Source organism: Urtica dioica, chromosome 12 (genome assembly GCF_054948205.1).
Source record: "Urtica dioica subsp. dioica isolate 48M chromosome 12, U.dioica_male_clone48M_v1_H2, whole genome shotgun sequence".
NCBI lineage: Eukaryota > Viridiplantae > Streptophyta > Magnoliopsida > Rosales > Urticaceae > Urtica > Urtica dioica.
Window position 1 is genome coordinate 3,399,953 of NC_142767.1, and position 17,008 is coordinate 3,416,960.

The 17,008-nt window shown below is 39.3% G+C and overlaps 1 protein-coding gene across 2 annotated transcripts; it reads right to left on the reverse strand.

Moving 5' to 3' along the window:
* Positions 1 to 7,261: 7,261 nt before the first annotated feature.
* Positions 7,262 to 10,442, reverse strand: LOC149378667 (uncharacterized). 2 transcript variants are annotated; one of them, XM_089602344.1, is made up of 8 exons: positions 9,911 to 10,442; positions 9,778 to 9,830; positions 9,642 to 9,701; positions 9,474 to 9,551; positions 8,848 to 8,929; positions 8,708 to 8,760; positions 8,029 to 8,199; positions 7,262 to 7,751 (listed from the first exon to the last, which is right to left on the reverse strand). In XM_089602344.1, exons 1-8 carry the CDS (start codon positions 10,218 to 10,220, stop codon positions 7,605 to 7,607), a joined length of 954 nt encoding a protein of 317 aa, XP_089458470.1. In that variant the 5' UTR covers positions 10,221 to 10,442; the 3' UTR covers positions 7,262 to 7,604. The 2 variants fall into 2 exon arrangements, with proteins under 2 accessions (XP_089458470.1, XP_089458469.1); XM_089602343.1 differs by having other exon boundaries at positions 8,848 to 8,977.
* Between the last annotated feature and the right edge of the window lie 6,566 nt (positions 10,443 to 17,008).

Here is a 17,008-nt window from a genome sequence, read left to right on the forward strand (position 1 = left end):
GAGGAGTCGTGTAGAGCCGGCACGAGGAGTAGTTTGTCGACTCGTGGACTTGGAACTCGACTCGAGGGGTGAACTCAACTCGAGGAGAAACGTAGAGTCGGCACGAGTAGTGGCTTGTTGACTCGTGGACTCGGTACTCGACTCGAGGAGTGAACTCAACTCGAGGAGAAATGTAGAGTCGGCACGAGGATTAGCTAGTCGGCTCGTGGACTCGGTACTCGACTCGAGGAGTGAACTCAACTCGAGGAGAAATGTAGAGTCGGCACGAGGAGTAGCTAGTCGGCTCGTGGACTCGGTACTCGACTCGAGGAGTGAACTTAACTCGAGGAGAAGTGTAGAGTCGACACGAGGAGTAGCTAGTCGGCTCGTGGACTCGGTACTCGACTTGAGGAGTGAACTCAACTCGAGGAGAAGTATAGAGTCGGCACGAGGAGTAGCTCATCGACTCGTGGACTCGATACTCGACCCGAGGAGTGAACTCAACTCGAGGAGAAATGCGTAGATCGTCTCTCTCTGGGACATCCGGCCTAACCATCGGCCCCTTGAGACTTTGTTATGCTTTTAATTTTATTTTTCTTTTTGAGTTGTTTAGTTGATTGGGTATTGATCCCTGTTAGCCCCCCGAGTTTCTTGCGTTTGTGAGACGAAGAACAAGAAACTCTCGTGTTGGAGGTATACAATGGTGTGTGTCGCCATGTATAGGATAACTCTTTATTGCAATAAGGGGGTCGTTACAGGTTGTCATGGCACTTGGCCTTTTTTTGAAAAAATAAAATTGCATAATTGAAATGAAGCGATTACAAAGTCGAGCGAGTTCGGGCGTGAGTTTAATGGTCGAAGCTGCGACAATCATGGCTTGCTAGCAGATGCGACGAATTCCTTGAAGTCCCCACCTCGAATTAGGGAATCAATTCGCTTCCTAAGTTGGTCGCATTCAATTGTCGTGTGCCCGTGATCACGGTGATACTCGCAACGTTTGTTCTTGTCTCGCGTTGCGGGGTCCTTCTTCATCGGAGGCGGGGATCCAAACTTCTCTCTGTGTAAGCTCAGGATCCTGTCAGGTGTCGCGTTGAGAGGGACGAAGGACTGCTTCGGGGATGGAGAAGGGTGGTCATTAGGGACTTGACCATTTCTACGCCTCTTCTTTCGCGAGCCGGGACCGGCGGCCGGTGTCGTGAGTGTGGCATCGCGCTTTTTGTTGGATGCACGGTCAGCAACGTCGGGTGGTTAGTGTCCCAAGGCAGCCTCTCTCACGGTCTCGCATCGGGCGTCGAGTTTCTCTCTCAAGTCGCATCCACGGGATTCCCTTCGGGAATCGAGATGGTCTCTCAAGTCTCCGTTGGCCGTCCCTATCACCCTCGGCAAGGATACGTCGTTCAGGTGACGTCCTCGATGGGTGCCACGACCTTCGGTGTCGTCGCCCAATTGGAGGCCTTGGACGCGCTTGGAGCGTCCCTTTTTGGACCTTGAGATTGAGCATCCTCGAGCGTTGCGCGATCTTTGACGTCTCGATGCGGTCTCTCGAGGGTGTCCCCTTGAGAGCGCATGTGTTTGTTCGCTCGACGGTGGATGCCTTGACGCGGTCGCCTGAGGGAGTCTCCTCGAAGGCGTGCGTGCGCGTTCACTTTCTTGAATAGCGTGGTCGAGGTTTATCTCGCTGGTTCTCGACTTCGCCACGTAATCGGGGTCTTTCTCGTCACGGTCGACGTAGTTGTTGGAGTCGAGGAGGTCGGCGATGAGCGCTCCGGTGACGCCGGGATGGTCTAGGAGCTCGGCGAGCCTTCGAGCCGTGTCCTCTCGGACTGCGGCCTCGGGGTCATTCGTCGGGTCTCGGGGCTGGCTCTCATTATCATGAGGTTGCCCTTCAAGATGGTGCGCAGAGCTTTGGAGGTCGTGCCTCGAGCTAGTCGCTCGGGCGCCCACGGAGGTGGCGGGGACACGACTCATCTCTCGAGAGTCGTAGAAGTAGCAGGAGAGAGGAATGGAAGGGAGAGCGTCGCCAAGGTCGGGAGGTCCCCTTCTTCTAGCGCCAAAATGTTGTCGCTGTTTTTTGGACAACCATTTAGGAGCCCAAAGTGGTTAGACCCAAGGCCAGACCAAGTGGTCTCACTTCGGCTCGAGCGTGTCGGACTTGGTATCCCAAGTCGTCCCTTAGCTATTGTTGTCGCTGTTTTTCGGACAACTATTTAGGAGCCCAAAGTGGTTAGACCCAAGGCCAGATCAAGTGGTCTCACTTCGGCTCGAGCGTGTCGGACTCGGTATCCCGAATCTTCCCTTAGCTGTGAATGTCCCTTGAGTTCGTCAGAGTACCTGAAAAGGAGTAAAGAACAGGTGAACTAGGAAGGGAAAACAGAGGGGGTGCCACTGTTTACCTCTCCGACGCTCAACATTAGTAGGATTGAGGTGGAATATAGAGGTTTTAGAGGTGGTGAGAGGCCAAAGATGAGCGAAACGAGTGAAGTACGAGTTCGACAGCGTTTCGGGACTCAAAATTGGATTACCTGGGTCAAGGGAGGGACCCTTGTATTTATGGGCGGCCAAGAGGTGGTTTGAAGACCCCTTGGCCGAGTGAGCAAGCTTGAGTCGGCCATTGACCCCCTGAATGGTTGGGTCGGCCAATGGCCGAGTCAACATGGTGGTGAGGTTCACTCGGCCATTGGCCGAGTGAAAAGCTTGGGGCCGGCTGAGGTTCACTCGGCCAATGGCCGAGTGAACTGCTTTGGAGGTTCACTCGGCCATTGGCCGAGTGAACTGCATGGCCGGTTGAAGGTTCACTCGGCCAATGGCCGAGTGAACTGCTGGAAGGTTCACTCGGCCATTGGCCGAGTAAACTGCTGGAGGGTTCACTCGGCCATTGGCCGAGTGAACTGCTGGAAGGTTCACTCGGCCATTGGCCGAGTAAACTGCTGGAGGGTTCACTCGGCCATTGGCCGAGTGAACAGCCTGGCCGGCTGAGAGTTTCACTCGGCCATTGGCCGAGTGAACAGCCTGGCCGGCTGAGAGTTTCACTCGGCCATTGGCCGAGTGAACAGCCTGGCCGGCTGAAAGTTTCACTCGGCCATTGGCCAAGTGAACAGCTTGGCCGGCTGAAGGTTTCACTCGGCCATTGGCCGAGTGAAGGAGTTGGACCTTCGGCCGGCCATTGGCCGGCTGACCCTTGGGTCGGCCATGGCCGGCTGAAGCTGAGCCTTGGGCCAGCCATGGCCGGCTGAAGCTGAGCCTTGGGCCGGCCATTGGCCGGCTGAGCCTTGGGCCGGCCATGGGTTGGCTGGGCCCTGGGCCGGCCATTGGCCGGCTGAGTCTTGGGCCGGCCATGGGTTGGCTGGGCCTTGGGCCGGCCATGGGTTGGTTGGGCCGGCCAGTGGCCGAGGCAAGGTTTTGCCGTCCGAGGTCTCGCGCCGGTCGCGCGGGTCGAAGTGACACCTTTGTCCTCGTCGGTCCGAGACGGACCGATAACAATATAAATGTAATACCAACGTTGTCCAAATAATTGATATTTGTGTTACGTGCACATTTGATATAGATGTATTTGAATTCTAAAAGAGAATTTAGAAGGAATAAGTTATTAGATATTATCAGTAGTATAGTACTATTAATTAGTATTTCCTTTCAGAAGTAATCATGGCAAGCAATATCAAATAATGATGATTACGCCCTAATGTACATCTAATCATAATCAAAATAAAAAATATGCTTAGAAAGGGAAATTGATAAGTAAATGTAACGTCCATGACCTTGACCTTGTCATTCTACTTTACCTAAACAATTCTTATAGTTTAGGTGATTTACGTAGCCAATTTTATATATATATATATATATATATATATATATATATATATATATATATATATATATATATATATATATTTTGTGGGAAACAAATTTGGTTTTCCTTTTAGTTGTTCAAAAAATAATGTATCACTCATTTTTCATTTTTCATTTTTTTATTTTTTTAGATTTTTGGTATTAATCTGCGTATTGGACCGGTGCAAAATCTATATGAGAATATAGCTGGAATAATTATGATTCGGGACCCTAGGTAGACCTTTGAATTAGAAGGAATATATTCAAAATCACCTAACATATGATCCTTACATATTTTATAAAATGAAATTAGATTTCTATATTTGAACATTTGCTGCAGAATAATATAGAATTTACGGGGTTATATTACAATGATAGACATAAACCTCATATATAAACATAGATATGCTGAATGACGAGGTAGAATTTCAAATAAAAATTATTTAAATATGCTAGCAAGAATGTCAAGCAAATATAAAGGGTTTTGATCATCATCAGCAACAGCTAGCTGATGATGAATGCAAATAAATAAAATAATTAAAAATAAAAAAATTAGAAAAATAATCAATTTAAACGTTTAACATTGTTAAATAACCAACGTTTGATAAATCTTAGGTAAATAGTCGTAAATAATGACGTGACCTAATATATGAAGGTAGTTATTTATCTAAGATTCACGTCTATAAATACATGAAGACTATTTACCTAAGACTTACCAAACGTTATGGTATTTAACAATGTCAAACGTTTAAGTTGACTATTTTCCTAGTGAACCCATAAAAATATTACCAAGAAAGTGAAAATGGGCTGATTTGTATAGTAGACTATACATATATTCACGAAAAATTATAGCTGCTTCTTTTACTTCCTCCATTAAAATATTGGGTTTTAAATTTGGGTGCAAAGAGCTCTCGATCGTCTAGAGAGATTTATTTCTCTTTTTTTATCTCTACATCAATTTTTACCAAATTTTTTTACTAAAGGGAGTTTTTTTTACACTTCGGGATCTTTGTTCAGAGTTCAAATTCGTCACTATCCCCACTATTATGAGCTCGTCTCCGTCATGCACAACAATAACGGTCGATTGCGTCTCAAAAGAAGTTTTTTTTTTATTTTGTTCTCTTATTTTTATATTTCAATAATCCAAACACGAATATAATTATTGTATACTATCATAATCTTTGATCAATGTTGTTTTAAATTCTTTTTTTAAACTGAACTTTAGATTTGAGATATATGATTTATTTTTTTTTAACGTGAATCATATTCGGTCAAAGTATCCTAGAATGCAATCGGCAGTAGGTGATGGTATATTTTATTTAAAGAGACTAAAATCTATTTATTTTGTTGTATTATTGTAATTATGTTTATGATTCACTTTATGCTTTTTTTAAGGAGTTTTTCTTTTTTTTCGTCGAGCTTAATTTTGATTTTTGTAATATAAATCTCATGGAATTTTTTTTAAAAGGTGTAGTAGATTTTTTTTTTTTTTTTTTTTTGGCTCTGAAGAAGGTGTAGTAGATCATAACGTATTATAACGTATTAGTCAAAGAAAATATAGCAATATAGGGGGACTGATTACTATTATTATAATGAGAGGGTAAATTCCTGAAAGTGCGTGGCTTTTACACGTGCTGATCCCACACATACAACAAAATTCAAAGCCTAGTTTTGCTTATTCTATTGACCTAATATTATATTTTATACATATATATTCTATATTCATATAATACTACTCATATCACACACAAAATTAAGCTTCCGGGATCCGGATGCGTTTATTTCAGACTCAAAGGGATCCCCACGCAATCTCTCTCTCTCTCTCTCTGACTGTTAACATAATGTGTGTATATTAACATATGTAAGTTAGCATATATATAAATTATACTATTATGTATGTTGGTACAGCTGGTCAAACACGGTGATGAAACTCTCCATACCGTGGGCCATGGCTTTATTCATCAATTATCAAATATTACCCCTCTCTTCCAATACGTTTATTATTACCACATGATATATATTATATATTATTGTTTGTACGTAATGGATAGTATGTACCCAAATATATATATATATATATATATATATATATATGGGTGCCGTTGCCTTCACGGACACTGTACCTCGTTAAAATGTCTAAGGGAATCCTATAGTACAGCTGATCATCGTCGTGGTCAATTATTAGTATTGTATCATTGGTGTCAACAATCAAAATAGTAAATATGCATGCATTTATATCATCAATAATAGTATTTACATACAGCGTAACGGAGTACGGTACCGGTTCATTATTATGCATAGCTATCTTAATATTGCCTAATATATATGGTTTAATATAAATAATAAATTAATATATTCAGTGGGATTTGGTTAGGAATCCATATATATTATGCGACAAAAGTCAATCAGTCTCGCTGCATATTCCTAATAAAGGAAGGATTAGCTAGAAATTAAATTATAGAATTATGAGTTTTATTTGGAATAATATTGTAATGTCAATATATAGCTTGAACATATTATTGTCAATTATGAGTTTTTTAAAAGTTTTAAATGGTATGAACTATAAGAATGCGAGAATGTAACTTAATTAGCCGATATTATACATCCGACCCAGAGGAAAATATATTACCACGAGTCTACGACGAATAGAAGAGGAAAAAAAATAAGTTAGGATAATATAGTATTATGAGGTGTCGTATTTAAAGAAGCCACTCGGTTTGAGACAACCTTTATCCAGTTCACCGATCGCCAAGCCAAAATACTATTTCTTATTCACGATATCGGTGAGAAATGGTGATTTTTTTTTTTTAAATAATCACCTTGCATACTTGCACTAATACGCAAAGTATATTAAAACAAATGTTATACTTCTAATGATGTGACAGGTTAAATATGATGGACTTCAATCCCAAAACTTATTGTATTTATGTTTAGAAGAAAAAATGAGTGTAATCTTTAGCATGCAGCTACAAATAGTGGCTCACTAATGATTTTAAATCAGATCTCATTTTATCTTTAATTTGGTGCTCGGTTTTTTAGCTTTATGAGCTTTGATAATATGTTTAGTATCAAGGGTCCAATTCTTTGAGATTCGATCCAAGATAACGAGTCACTATTTCAAAAGCTATCTTGACGTGACATGTTAAGAAACTTACAAGATTTATGAATTACTACTTTTATCATCAATCAACGAAACTATGCCACTGTTTAACATAATTTCAGGTTTCACTTGGAAATTTTTCCAATGAGTGTTATTAATTAATAATTCACATACAAATCAAACAGACAGATTAAATGACGTAAAAGATTGTGTATTCCGAGAAATTGCATTTACAAAACACAATACACTAACCTAATTAATAATCAATGATTATGGACATAATCTAATGTCTAAGCAAAGTGTTCATCCCCTATGTCCAGTTGAAGCTTCAAAAGAGAGCAAACTCGGAACTATGAACATGTAATAACATCATGATTTGGAAGTGTGATACAAGAAACCCTATATTTTGAATAAAGAACAAAAAAACACTGCTGTGGAGATTGTTAAATCTTGATCGTTGCACAACCAACTTTCCATGTGTATGTAGATATGAATTTAATTGTGTTATTTCCATATTGAACACATAGCTAGCACATTACTCCTCAAGAACATTTTATAAAATCAAATAAGGGAGAATATGCAAATAAATGGTAGTAAAAAAAAAAAGTCAAATCTCGGAGTTAACTGTTCATGGCCTTGTGTGTGCTCGAAATTTCTCCGAACTTAACCCGAAAGACATTCTTTTTTTTCTTTTTTGGCCTCAAAACTCAGGGTAGGGCAACCAGTCTTTGACGAGGGAGCTCAGTGGACCCGAGACCATTGCCGACCAAGACTCCAATTCCGGCATCGGTCCGGTCAACGCCATCTGATTTGCACCGAATTCTTTGGGCTTTATTTTCCAGCTTAGCTGTGTCACATCATATTCTCAAAACAAATAAATTCATTCATTTGGTTTAAACCTTTATACATAGCACAACTGTGCATTCGGTCACAAAATAGAAGAGTATTTTTATTAGCACTAGCTAGCAAAGTTAACAGAAATCTGATTTTAATGTTCATAAACTCAATGTAACTGTCCCCTGATAATTGTGACTAGAGATTCATCACAAATATCTTGTAATTTATAGAAATAGTAGTACTATGATAATGTGAAAATGGATTTACAAAGAAACTGAGAAACGTACTTGACCCGGAAAAGCTTTAGATAACGCCTTGATTGTAGAATTCTGAACCAATGATGTGTTTCTTAACGAAGCTGTGGTTAGTTGTTCAGATGCACCAACAGTACCGCCACAATTCACCATGAACCGACCATTAGGCATCAGCAATTTCTTTAATTTTAACCAAGTCGAGACCTGTCTCATAACGATTAAACAAACAGGGCATAAATGAAAAGTAAAAAAACAATACAGAAAACAGAAAACAAACAGATAGCATGTGCTAGTGCAACTGTAAAAGTTCACACCCTTTGCACCAGAAAAAGAACATTAACGAAAGAGTTTGCCGTATAATAAATCCTACATGTTACGAGTTACTTGCAATACAATTCAATGAGGCAACCTTGTGTTTTTTTAGAAAGCCAGCTCAAAATGTAAAGAGAGGTTTCAATGCACAGTTTGTTCTCTGATTATTACCGTCTTTTTAATTTTTTTTTTTTAAGCATCATTTGCCATATGTGCTTCTCAAATAACTCCAATTGAGAATTTCAAGATCACTACCAAAATTCTGATATATTTTTACTGTGCATTTGTGCGTGTTTTTATTTTTATTTTCCAAGTTTAAATCTCAGATGTTGTTCTCAACAAGCGATTCCTTGCTTTCACAAGAGACAATGATCACGCGTAAACAGAGAAAGGTTCAAACCTCTTTTAATTCAGGCAAAACATCTGCATTGGAAAACAAGTCGACAATGATACCTGAAACGTACTTCCATAACTAGTTAGAAGACTAGACGAAAGATACTCTAGTGTGTCAATAACTGTTTTAAAGTATAATATTCTTACCAGCATAACCCCCGGGAATATTGATCGACGGAGAAAGAGCATCACCAATGTGAATATTCAGTACACCACCAGATTCAGTCGGCTTCTCAAGATCAGCAAGACCAAAATAATCTCTTGCACAGTCAATCAACTACAAATACCGAGTTTTGTAAAGCATACAACAAAAGAAAATAAGAGCAATGAAACGTCATGTACAGTGTTCTTCCTGGAAATCAGCACCTAAATTGTGGTTTTGATAAGAAAACTCCCTTCTTCTTCTTTTTTCAAGAAAGAAGCATTGTTTTTTATTTCAAGTAGTCCAGTGATTCTCGTTTTTTTGTCCTCAACTTTTCTTGGTTTCAGGTGAAGTTAAGCTCTCAGTGTAAGTTGAATATATAATTTAGCCCTTCTCTAAGAAAAGACTTGGCATACTAAACCAAATGATACTAAGTGCCTTTTTTAGTTTGATAGGAGTCAAGCTTCTATTTTACCGAACACAACACAATAAATTGTTCACAAAGCGACCTAATTCATTTTAAAAATAAAAAAAAAATTAAAAATAAAAATTAAAAAAAACTTTGGAACATACAACAAATAAACACATATATTTATCAGAACATTTAGCCATGTATATAATAAGTCCTTACTATTTTATCAATCTCCCAGCCTTCGAGCTGCAATTCAGGCCACAAGTCAAGCATCAAATGAGCTGAAGTTCCACCACCCTGAAACAATTGACAAAATCGAGTTTGTAAAATAGATTCTGAGTAAATATTTTATTTTGTTTTTTAACAGATATTTAATAGATTTAGTACCAATCCAAGGATGGCAATCGGACCTTTGGGAACAATTGGAGGCAAACTAGCAAACTCATCCTGTCAAACAAATGAAAACATGAGCCAAAAAAATGTTATTTCATAATTCTGTTCCTTAACGAAGAGATTTACATACCCAGTAAGAGTCAGACCATTTCTTTCCTTTGTAAAGAACACTATGAACACAAACTGCAATAAAATAAATAAATTTTAGTAGCTTTTAGAAACCAAAACAAAAGAATTTGAAATGTGGTAAATAAATTATTTACAGGAAGTGTCAAGAAGTAACATTCTGGATGATGGAGAGTCGACGATCATGATGTCATTGAAAGGACTTTTCATTTTCGCGAGTAGCACAAAATCTTCATCGTCTTCTTCTTCTTGTTGCTGTTTCGTCTCTGGAGTCACTTTGGGCTTTGGAAGACACTCCCAACGGCCATGGCTACCGCGCAACAAGGGTCGAGACCCATTGACGGTACGGACGAAGACGAAACTAGGTCGGTAATGTGGACCGAGACGATGAGGTTCAGGGTTCGTCAGGTGCGTGAGAAGCACTGGATTGTAGCTCAATGCTGGCATTGCTTCCACTTCGTTCCTTCTCTTTCTCTTGCTTATTTTCTTTCTTTATCTTATATTACCCCCTGTTTTTTTTTTTTTTTTAAGAAATCTTAATTTTACCTTTTGCATTCCTTACATCTAGTTCAATTTTTTATTTTACTCGAGACGATGCATAATATTCTCTTCAAATTACTGGCGTCTACTGAATCCACCACTAAGATTTATATTATGTTAAAATTACTGCAACAATTTGAATGTTTCTACTTTTTTCTGTTATCAACCCTCGAACTTAACTAGGCAAATCTGCGTAAGTGCCCAACACATGCTCACTAGAGGAGAAATGTTACTGTTAATGTTAGTATTTTGGTCAACACTTAAAATCATCTTTGATTCGAATCAGGAGCGAAAATAAAATTTTCTCTTCTCGTTATCTTTTCCTTGCCGGAAGAGGTTTCCGATTTCTAATGTTGGAAATTTTGTATGGTTAATGATATTAAAGAGTATCTATTATCATTGTATTGACTAATTTGTAGTAAATATTCAAATGGGGTCCACTCATCGAAACTAAAATGTTTTGATTGATTCTTATTTCTCGTTGCAAGTGGTATAAGATCGGTTATTTATTTGTCAAAATCGAGCTAAGATGAATGAGAAATTAATGCTCAAAGAGTGTTGAAAAAAAATAAAAATAAAAATCTAAAAAAAATTGTATGTATTGTGGTTGATTGTGCATAAGAGTCCCAAATGAAATGAGAATTGAAAAATGTGTGAGATTATATAACTAATTTGTTCCAAAAAAAATTGGGTTCCCAATGCAATTTTGTAGAGGGCCAAGGGCTCAGGTAAGCCCAAGTCCACAACACAAGCTCGTCGTCGCCGTCCGGTCAGCCGTAGGGATAGCAGCTTGGTCCAAACACGAAACATGAAATGATTTAGATACGATTCAAATAGGATTTGGATCTCAATGAATGAGTCGGTTCTTAATTGTAACACGCTAACACGATTAAATAAATGTAGATTTGCATGAACAAACTCTTCGTAGTTTGCTTAAAACGATATATTCGCAATCTAAGGGTCAAAGGACTATTGACCTCAGTATGATTGTTAGGAGAATCTATGATGTCTGGTTATGGGGCATTGAGAGTTTGAGACTCTATAGTTCTTCTAGGTATCTTCCGAAGGTACTGAATTGACCAGTGCACTTCTAGACACAAGATAAGAACAAACCATTTAACCTCTTATGTCTCGAAGTCACTACGTATGAATTGCATCGTGTTTACCTTAATCCTGAAATGAGACATGTCATTTCACACCTTAGTATTCTCATTTGAGAAAGTCAGAGTTCGGACTCACTATGTGATTCCGAACAAGGCCTATTGGTGAAGTACTAAGTTGTGAGAATGTCATGAGTAACTTTGAGAAGTTCTCATAGATATGGAATTCATGTACAAGATTGCTGAAATGCAATATATATCACTTCATGCTTTGTTCCTTGGAGTGTGAATAAATGAACTGGCCAGTGTCCAAATTGAGTCTTGACTCTTTTGGATGAAACAACGTGACTTGTTAGCTCCTCGTCAATACATTGTTTCTAACTTATTCACAAGCGACAAAGGAGTTGAGGAAATAACAGCTAGAAGGGTAAAATGGTAATTTTGTAAATCCCGACTAGCTGATGATATTCATGAAGGGTAAATACTGATAATATTCTGTGGATTCACTCATTACAATTAGGTTGAATTCTTGAGTAGAAAATAAATTCATTTGAACCGAGAGATTTTCAGTGTCAACTCTTTAGTGGAGTCTGTTGACATTAATCTAAACTTGGAAAAGGTTTGTGAACTTTTGAGTCCAAGTATTTTAGCTCAAGCTTTGTTCATTTGGATCCATGAGGTCACTGTCACGAATCACATCGAGTATGAATAGTTAAACTGGAAGCTAAGTCAAAACAAGAACGAAAATAGTCAAAAGGGTATTTTTGTCTTTTGAGACATAGGATGAAATGAATGTCAATAAATTTTTTGATAAGGTCATTTGATGACTCAATAACACTCGGCCATGACTTGATTATTGGGCCTTGTGGATTAATTTCATTTCATAAGAATTTTATTGAAAATTCTTAATGGGCATTTTTCATATTGTCATGAACAAATGGAAAAGCTTCTAGAAGCCTTTTCTAGATTGAAATAGGCGCCCAAATACCCAAGAGAAAGAGAGAATATTTTGTGCATAAATGTATCAAGATACTTGCCAAAAGAAAAGAGGAAACAAATTTCCCCTAAGAGGAAATGAGGTAGGCGCCCAAGTAGAGTCAAGGCAAGGCAAGGAACAAAAAAGGAAACAAATCCAAGCCTTCTAGAAGGCTGCCTTGGCCGAGTATCTCATAGAGGAAAAGAGGAAATTGGCTCATGAATATGTGATATTCTATAGAAGAGGAAACTACCTTATTGAAGGTGAGACCTCTCCTATAAATAGGAGCCTTATTCTTCACATTTCATTCATCCCAAGTTTTAGAGATTGAGAGCTTCTCTCTCTAGCTTGGCCGCCCCTCTCCTCCCTCTCTCTAGACAATTTCGTTTTATTGTTTTGGCACGTAGGTCCTCATTTGACCTAGTGTTTAGCTCTGCGACTTCAAGACTCGTTCTTAAGTCGTAGTATTTTAAAAGTGCCCACTCACTGATTCTTTTTCTCTCGAGTGATTTAGTGATAGAAACTTTCGTGGTTGCTCGAGTTGCCGAGGAAGGAAGAGAGACGTGCTGCGAGGGGAGACGAACATTGTAACCGTTTTCCAAAAGCTTCTCAACGTTCAAGCGTCTAAAAAGGTTAGTAAACTTCTATGCTGATATTACTTTTTATTTACATGTGATTGCTCTTTGTCTAGGTTAGTAAAAACTGTTTTACTTGAAAAAGAAATTTTTTAAAATTCCGCCGCTTACCGAAGCGTTAAACTTTTTCTTAAACCCTAGATCAATTCCAACAGTTGTACTATTGACTACTTATTGATTAGTGAATTTCCTTTCCACTTGGCACAATGCCCCCCCCCCCCCCCCCCCCCCCCCCCGGTAGCCTCGAATGATGCCCATGATCATCAATAAACAAAGCATAATAATTGAAAACATTTACATGAACGAAGAAAGAAAAAAAGATTTCATAATAACTAAGTTGATGCTCAACAATATTTAAAAGCAACTAACAATAAAAAGAAAGGAAGAAGGAAGAAGAACACGTGAAATAGAGTTCCTAAGTCTCGTCGGATGCGTCGATTCCAATGAAGAACATTTTTTCTCATCTCCAGAAGCTCTCCAAAGTAATTAAACACTATGAAAAACTAGAATAAAAGTTAGTGTGTTTTTAGGTTACAATTTTTTAGTATGTAAGTCTAAGGGTGATTTTTGGAGCCATCTAGACCTTTGAATGAAGTCCAATGGCCCAGATGCGCTAAAAAGGGTAATTATAGAGTCTGGAAACGTCTTCATCACGCCGCGTAGGAATCCAGCGCGTCGCGCTTAATATTCACCGTGATGCGCTCAACAACGTGTTTGAGCACAGTGTGTTGCAGTCATTTCACCAAGCCGCGCTCAAAGTCACCGCGCGCGGTGAAAGTTGACTTTTCGCTTCTATTTTTGACTTCGTCTATAAGGTGCCGTTTTTCTATGTATTGACTTACGATAGCTCCAAAATAGCTTCAATGTTGTCCCGGCACTCGATTATGCACCCAAATTTGAAATTCTCATGAAAACCTCGAAATAGCTGTCAAATACACTTAAGAACAAGCTAGATTCAAGCCGAAAGAGAGTGGATTCGCACATATAAAACGCACTCATCACCACACACACGTGCCACCTCCATCATCTGGTCGGGCAGCCAAGCCAAGCTGAGCCGAGCTGGCTGGCTGGTTGGATTGGCTAAATCTAAATTTGTTTTGGGCTGTTTTCCTTCATTAATGTTTTATGTTACAAATGGTTGTTTAAGTGCAATGATGGGTTGATTATACCATGTACTTAGCCTGAACGTTTAAGTGCAAAATTAACACACTTTGATGGCTTAGATGTTCCTTAAAACCATATTCATTGTGCAAGGGCTGAAAATTGTCCTCAACGATTTTACCTCATTGAGGAGAGAAAAGAAAGCAAAGCTAAGAGCTTGTGGCTGAAACAAACAAACATAATTTCATTCTAACCTTCCCCTCAATTCTATTGTCGTGGTGGTAGTGTTTTGGCATAGTTCAAATTCGCCGTTGTATGTTGCTCAAGTTATTCTAGCATCAGTGGGAGAGCAATTACGATTTAAGAATATTGACGAATAAGCTCCAACGGCGTTCTCCTTTTCCCTTTCTATACTGATTTCTTGGTGATATCCGGTTTATTTATTTTAGTTTATTTGTTTTAATTTTTATTTCATGTCTCCATATTGCATTATTAATTGGGTTTTTCTTATTGTTTATTCAATATTATGCAATGTGTCTATTATTTTTTCGTCTATTATTAGCAGTATGACTAACATCTATTCGTCTCGTCAATGGTTTGTCTTCGTGTTTGTGATGCTCTTCGCGTTCTTCATGTTCGTTTTGTTCTTCGCATTTTTCGTGTTCGTCGTAATCTTCACCTAATAAAATGAGAAACGTGACCTAGAGCAATGCGGATGGATTTTCCCTGGGACCCGCTCCGACGCTGAACATTAGTTGAGGTGGGGAAGGTGGCTAATGTCTCGTTTTGAGTGTTGAGGGTGAAAAATGTATCCAATGAGAGAAAGTAAGGTGAGAGAGAGGCATAGATTTTATATGTCGAGAAAAACTTACTTTGAGAATGAATGGAGATGGGTATTTATATGTGTTGGTCTTAGAGGAATATTGGGCTTTGGGGGTTATTTTTGGCCGTGAGCCTTGGTCAGCCTGGTGGTTGAGATGCAGTCGGGTGGTGGCTGGCGGGGTGGTCGAGAAGTGATTGGGTAGTGGCTGGCCGAGACCTCTCGACACTTGGCCGAGTGGTGGTCGAGAAATGCCTTGCCGAGTGGTTGGCATGGTGGTCAAGACCTCTCGACCTGGCCACGTGTTCGAGAAATCTCAGCTTAGTCGAGAAGTTTTGGTCCTTTCTGAGAAGAAGTCTCGATCAGGCTGGTCGAGTGGTCTAGCCGAGACTTCTCTGCCTGCTCGAGAGAAAATCACCAAGTGCTCTTAGTTTGGCTGAGTTGTGCTTGGACGAGTACTTTATACTCGCCGTGTTCAAGGAGTGTTTTGAGAATTTTGCTTAGAATTTGTCTTAAATTTTTTGCTTAGAAAATCAGTTTGAGTGTCTCGATTTTGAGGTTGGTTTCAAGCTCAACTCTAGGACTTTGGGCATGTTTTGTGTTTCCGCTCCGAGAGATTGACTTGAAGGTTAAGCTTAAGTCGTTGTCCTTTTTTATTCTTGAGATGTCGTTTTTACCTTGTGAAAACAATGGTAATGTGCTACAACTATCAATCAATGGTGATGCATGTCATTGCCATTCATAATACACCAAACATATTACCTTACACGTTGTACCTAACATAGCCTAGTTGATAATTCCACACGACCTTCAAAATGGAGGTTATGGGTTCAATTCCCACGAGCGGCAAAGCTGCCCTTAAAAAATAAAATATAAAATAAAATAAAATAAATAAAAGTTAACATTACACCTTAGGGCACAAACTTATCACATTATTACTAATACTCTAATTATTATAGTATGAATGCCCATCAGACGCACATTTCACCTTGCTCTATTTTATATATGCTTAAAAGTTAGAATAAAAGACATATTCGCCCCCTAAATTATGGCGGTGACGAAAATACACTACTCGTACTATAAAATCGACCAATTTATCCCTTAATATCAGTTCTTGTAACAAATTTAATCTTTCCGTTTATTTTGAGTTTGATCTGTCAGTTAAATATGAGAATTTTCATAAATACCCTTGACATCTATTAAAAAAATATATATTCCTGAATAAAAATAGTATTAATAAATGAAAATAAATTAAAAAAAAACATTTATCTCTCTCCCTCTAAATATCTGAAGTTTCTCTACCCGTTCGTCACTTCAACGTGAGCTACCACCACTCGCCAAATCATATTCTTTAGCAACACAGTCTGTGAGCCTTTTATCTTCAACCTCTAACGTCTGTCCCCTCTGTATTTCCCGGCCAGTTTCACCCCGACCCGCGGAACGGGTACCTGGTCCCGGTAACGTTTTCCTCTCAGGCCGTCCATTTTCAGAGCCGCCGTGATGATGACTTACCAACGACGATGTCGATGAAAGAGAGCTCAGATTTGAAACCTCCAGAATCTTGATCTCGCAAGGAAGTCCCTCGCTGGACCCATTCCCCTCCAGATCTGCAGCTGGATCCCCTTCCTCGTCGAGCTAGATCTCTCCAACGACGCCTTGTTTCATACATATATATATATATATATATATATATATATATATATATATATATATATATTATTGTTTTAGACAATTGACTGTGAAAAATGGGTATAATTTTCCTTTAGGAAAAAAAAATATTGGGTATATCCCCAGCCCGACTTGGAGAAATGGTCAAACACTTTGCAGAGACCTTCCCATTCTAACCGTCTCAGCTTCACGCCGCTCTCCGCGTCTCAAAGCGATCGGTAGACTCGGCGGGGTCGCCGAACGCCACGTCGGAGTGATTTTTGCACGCCGCCAAGTCCAAACCTCGTTGTCTTCCAATTTGGGGTACGATTTCTCGAAATCAGAGTCGTCATCATCGTCTTCTTCTTCATCTTCTTCTTTGAAACGACCGGGTTTGATTCAACGCCAAGATCGTT

Coding starts and splice junctions, on each gene's coding strand:
- LOC149378667 (XM_089602343.1), bottom strand. CDS start 10,220: ATGCCAGCATTGAGCTACAATCCAGTGCTTCTCACGCACCTGACGAAC. Junction 9,552..9,641: donor CGATTGCCATCCTTGGATTG/GTACTAAATCTA, acceptor CAATTGTTTCAG/GGTGGTGGAACTTCAGCTCA. Junction 8,761..8,847: donor TATTCCCGGGGGTTATGCTG/GTAAGAATATTA, acceptor AGTACGTTTCAG/GTATCATTGTCGACTTGTTT.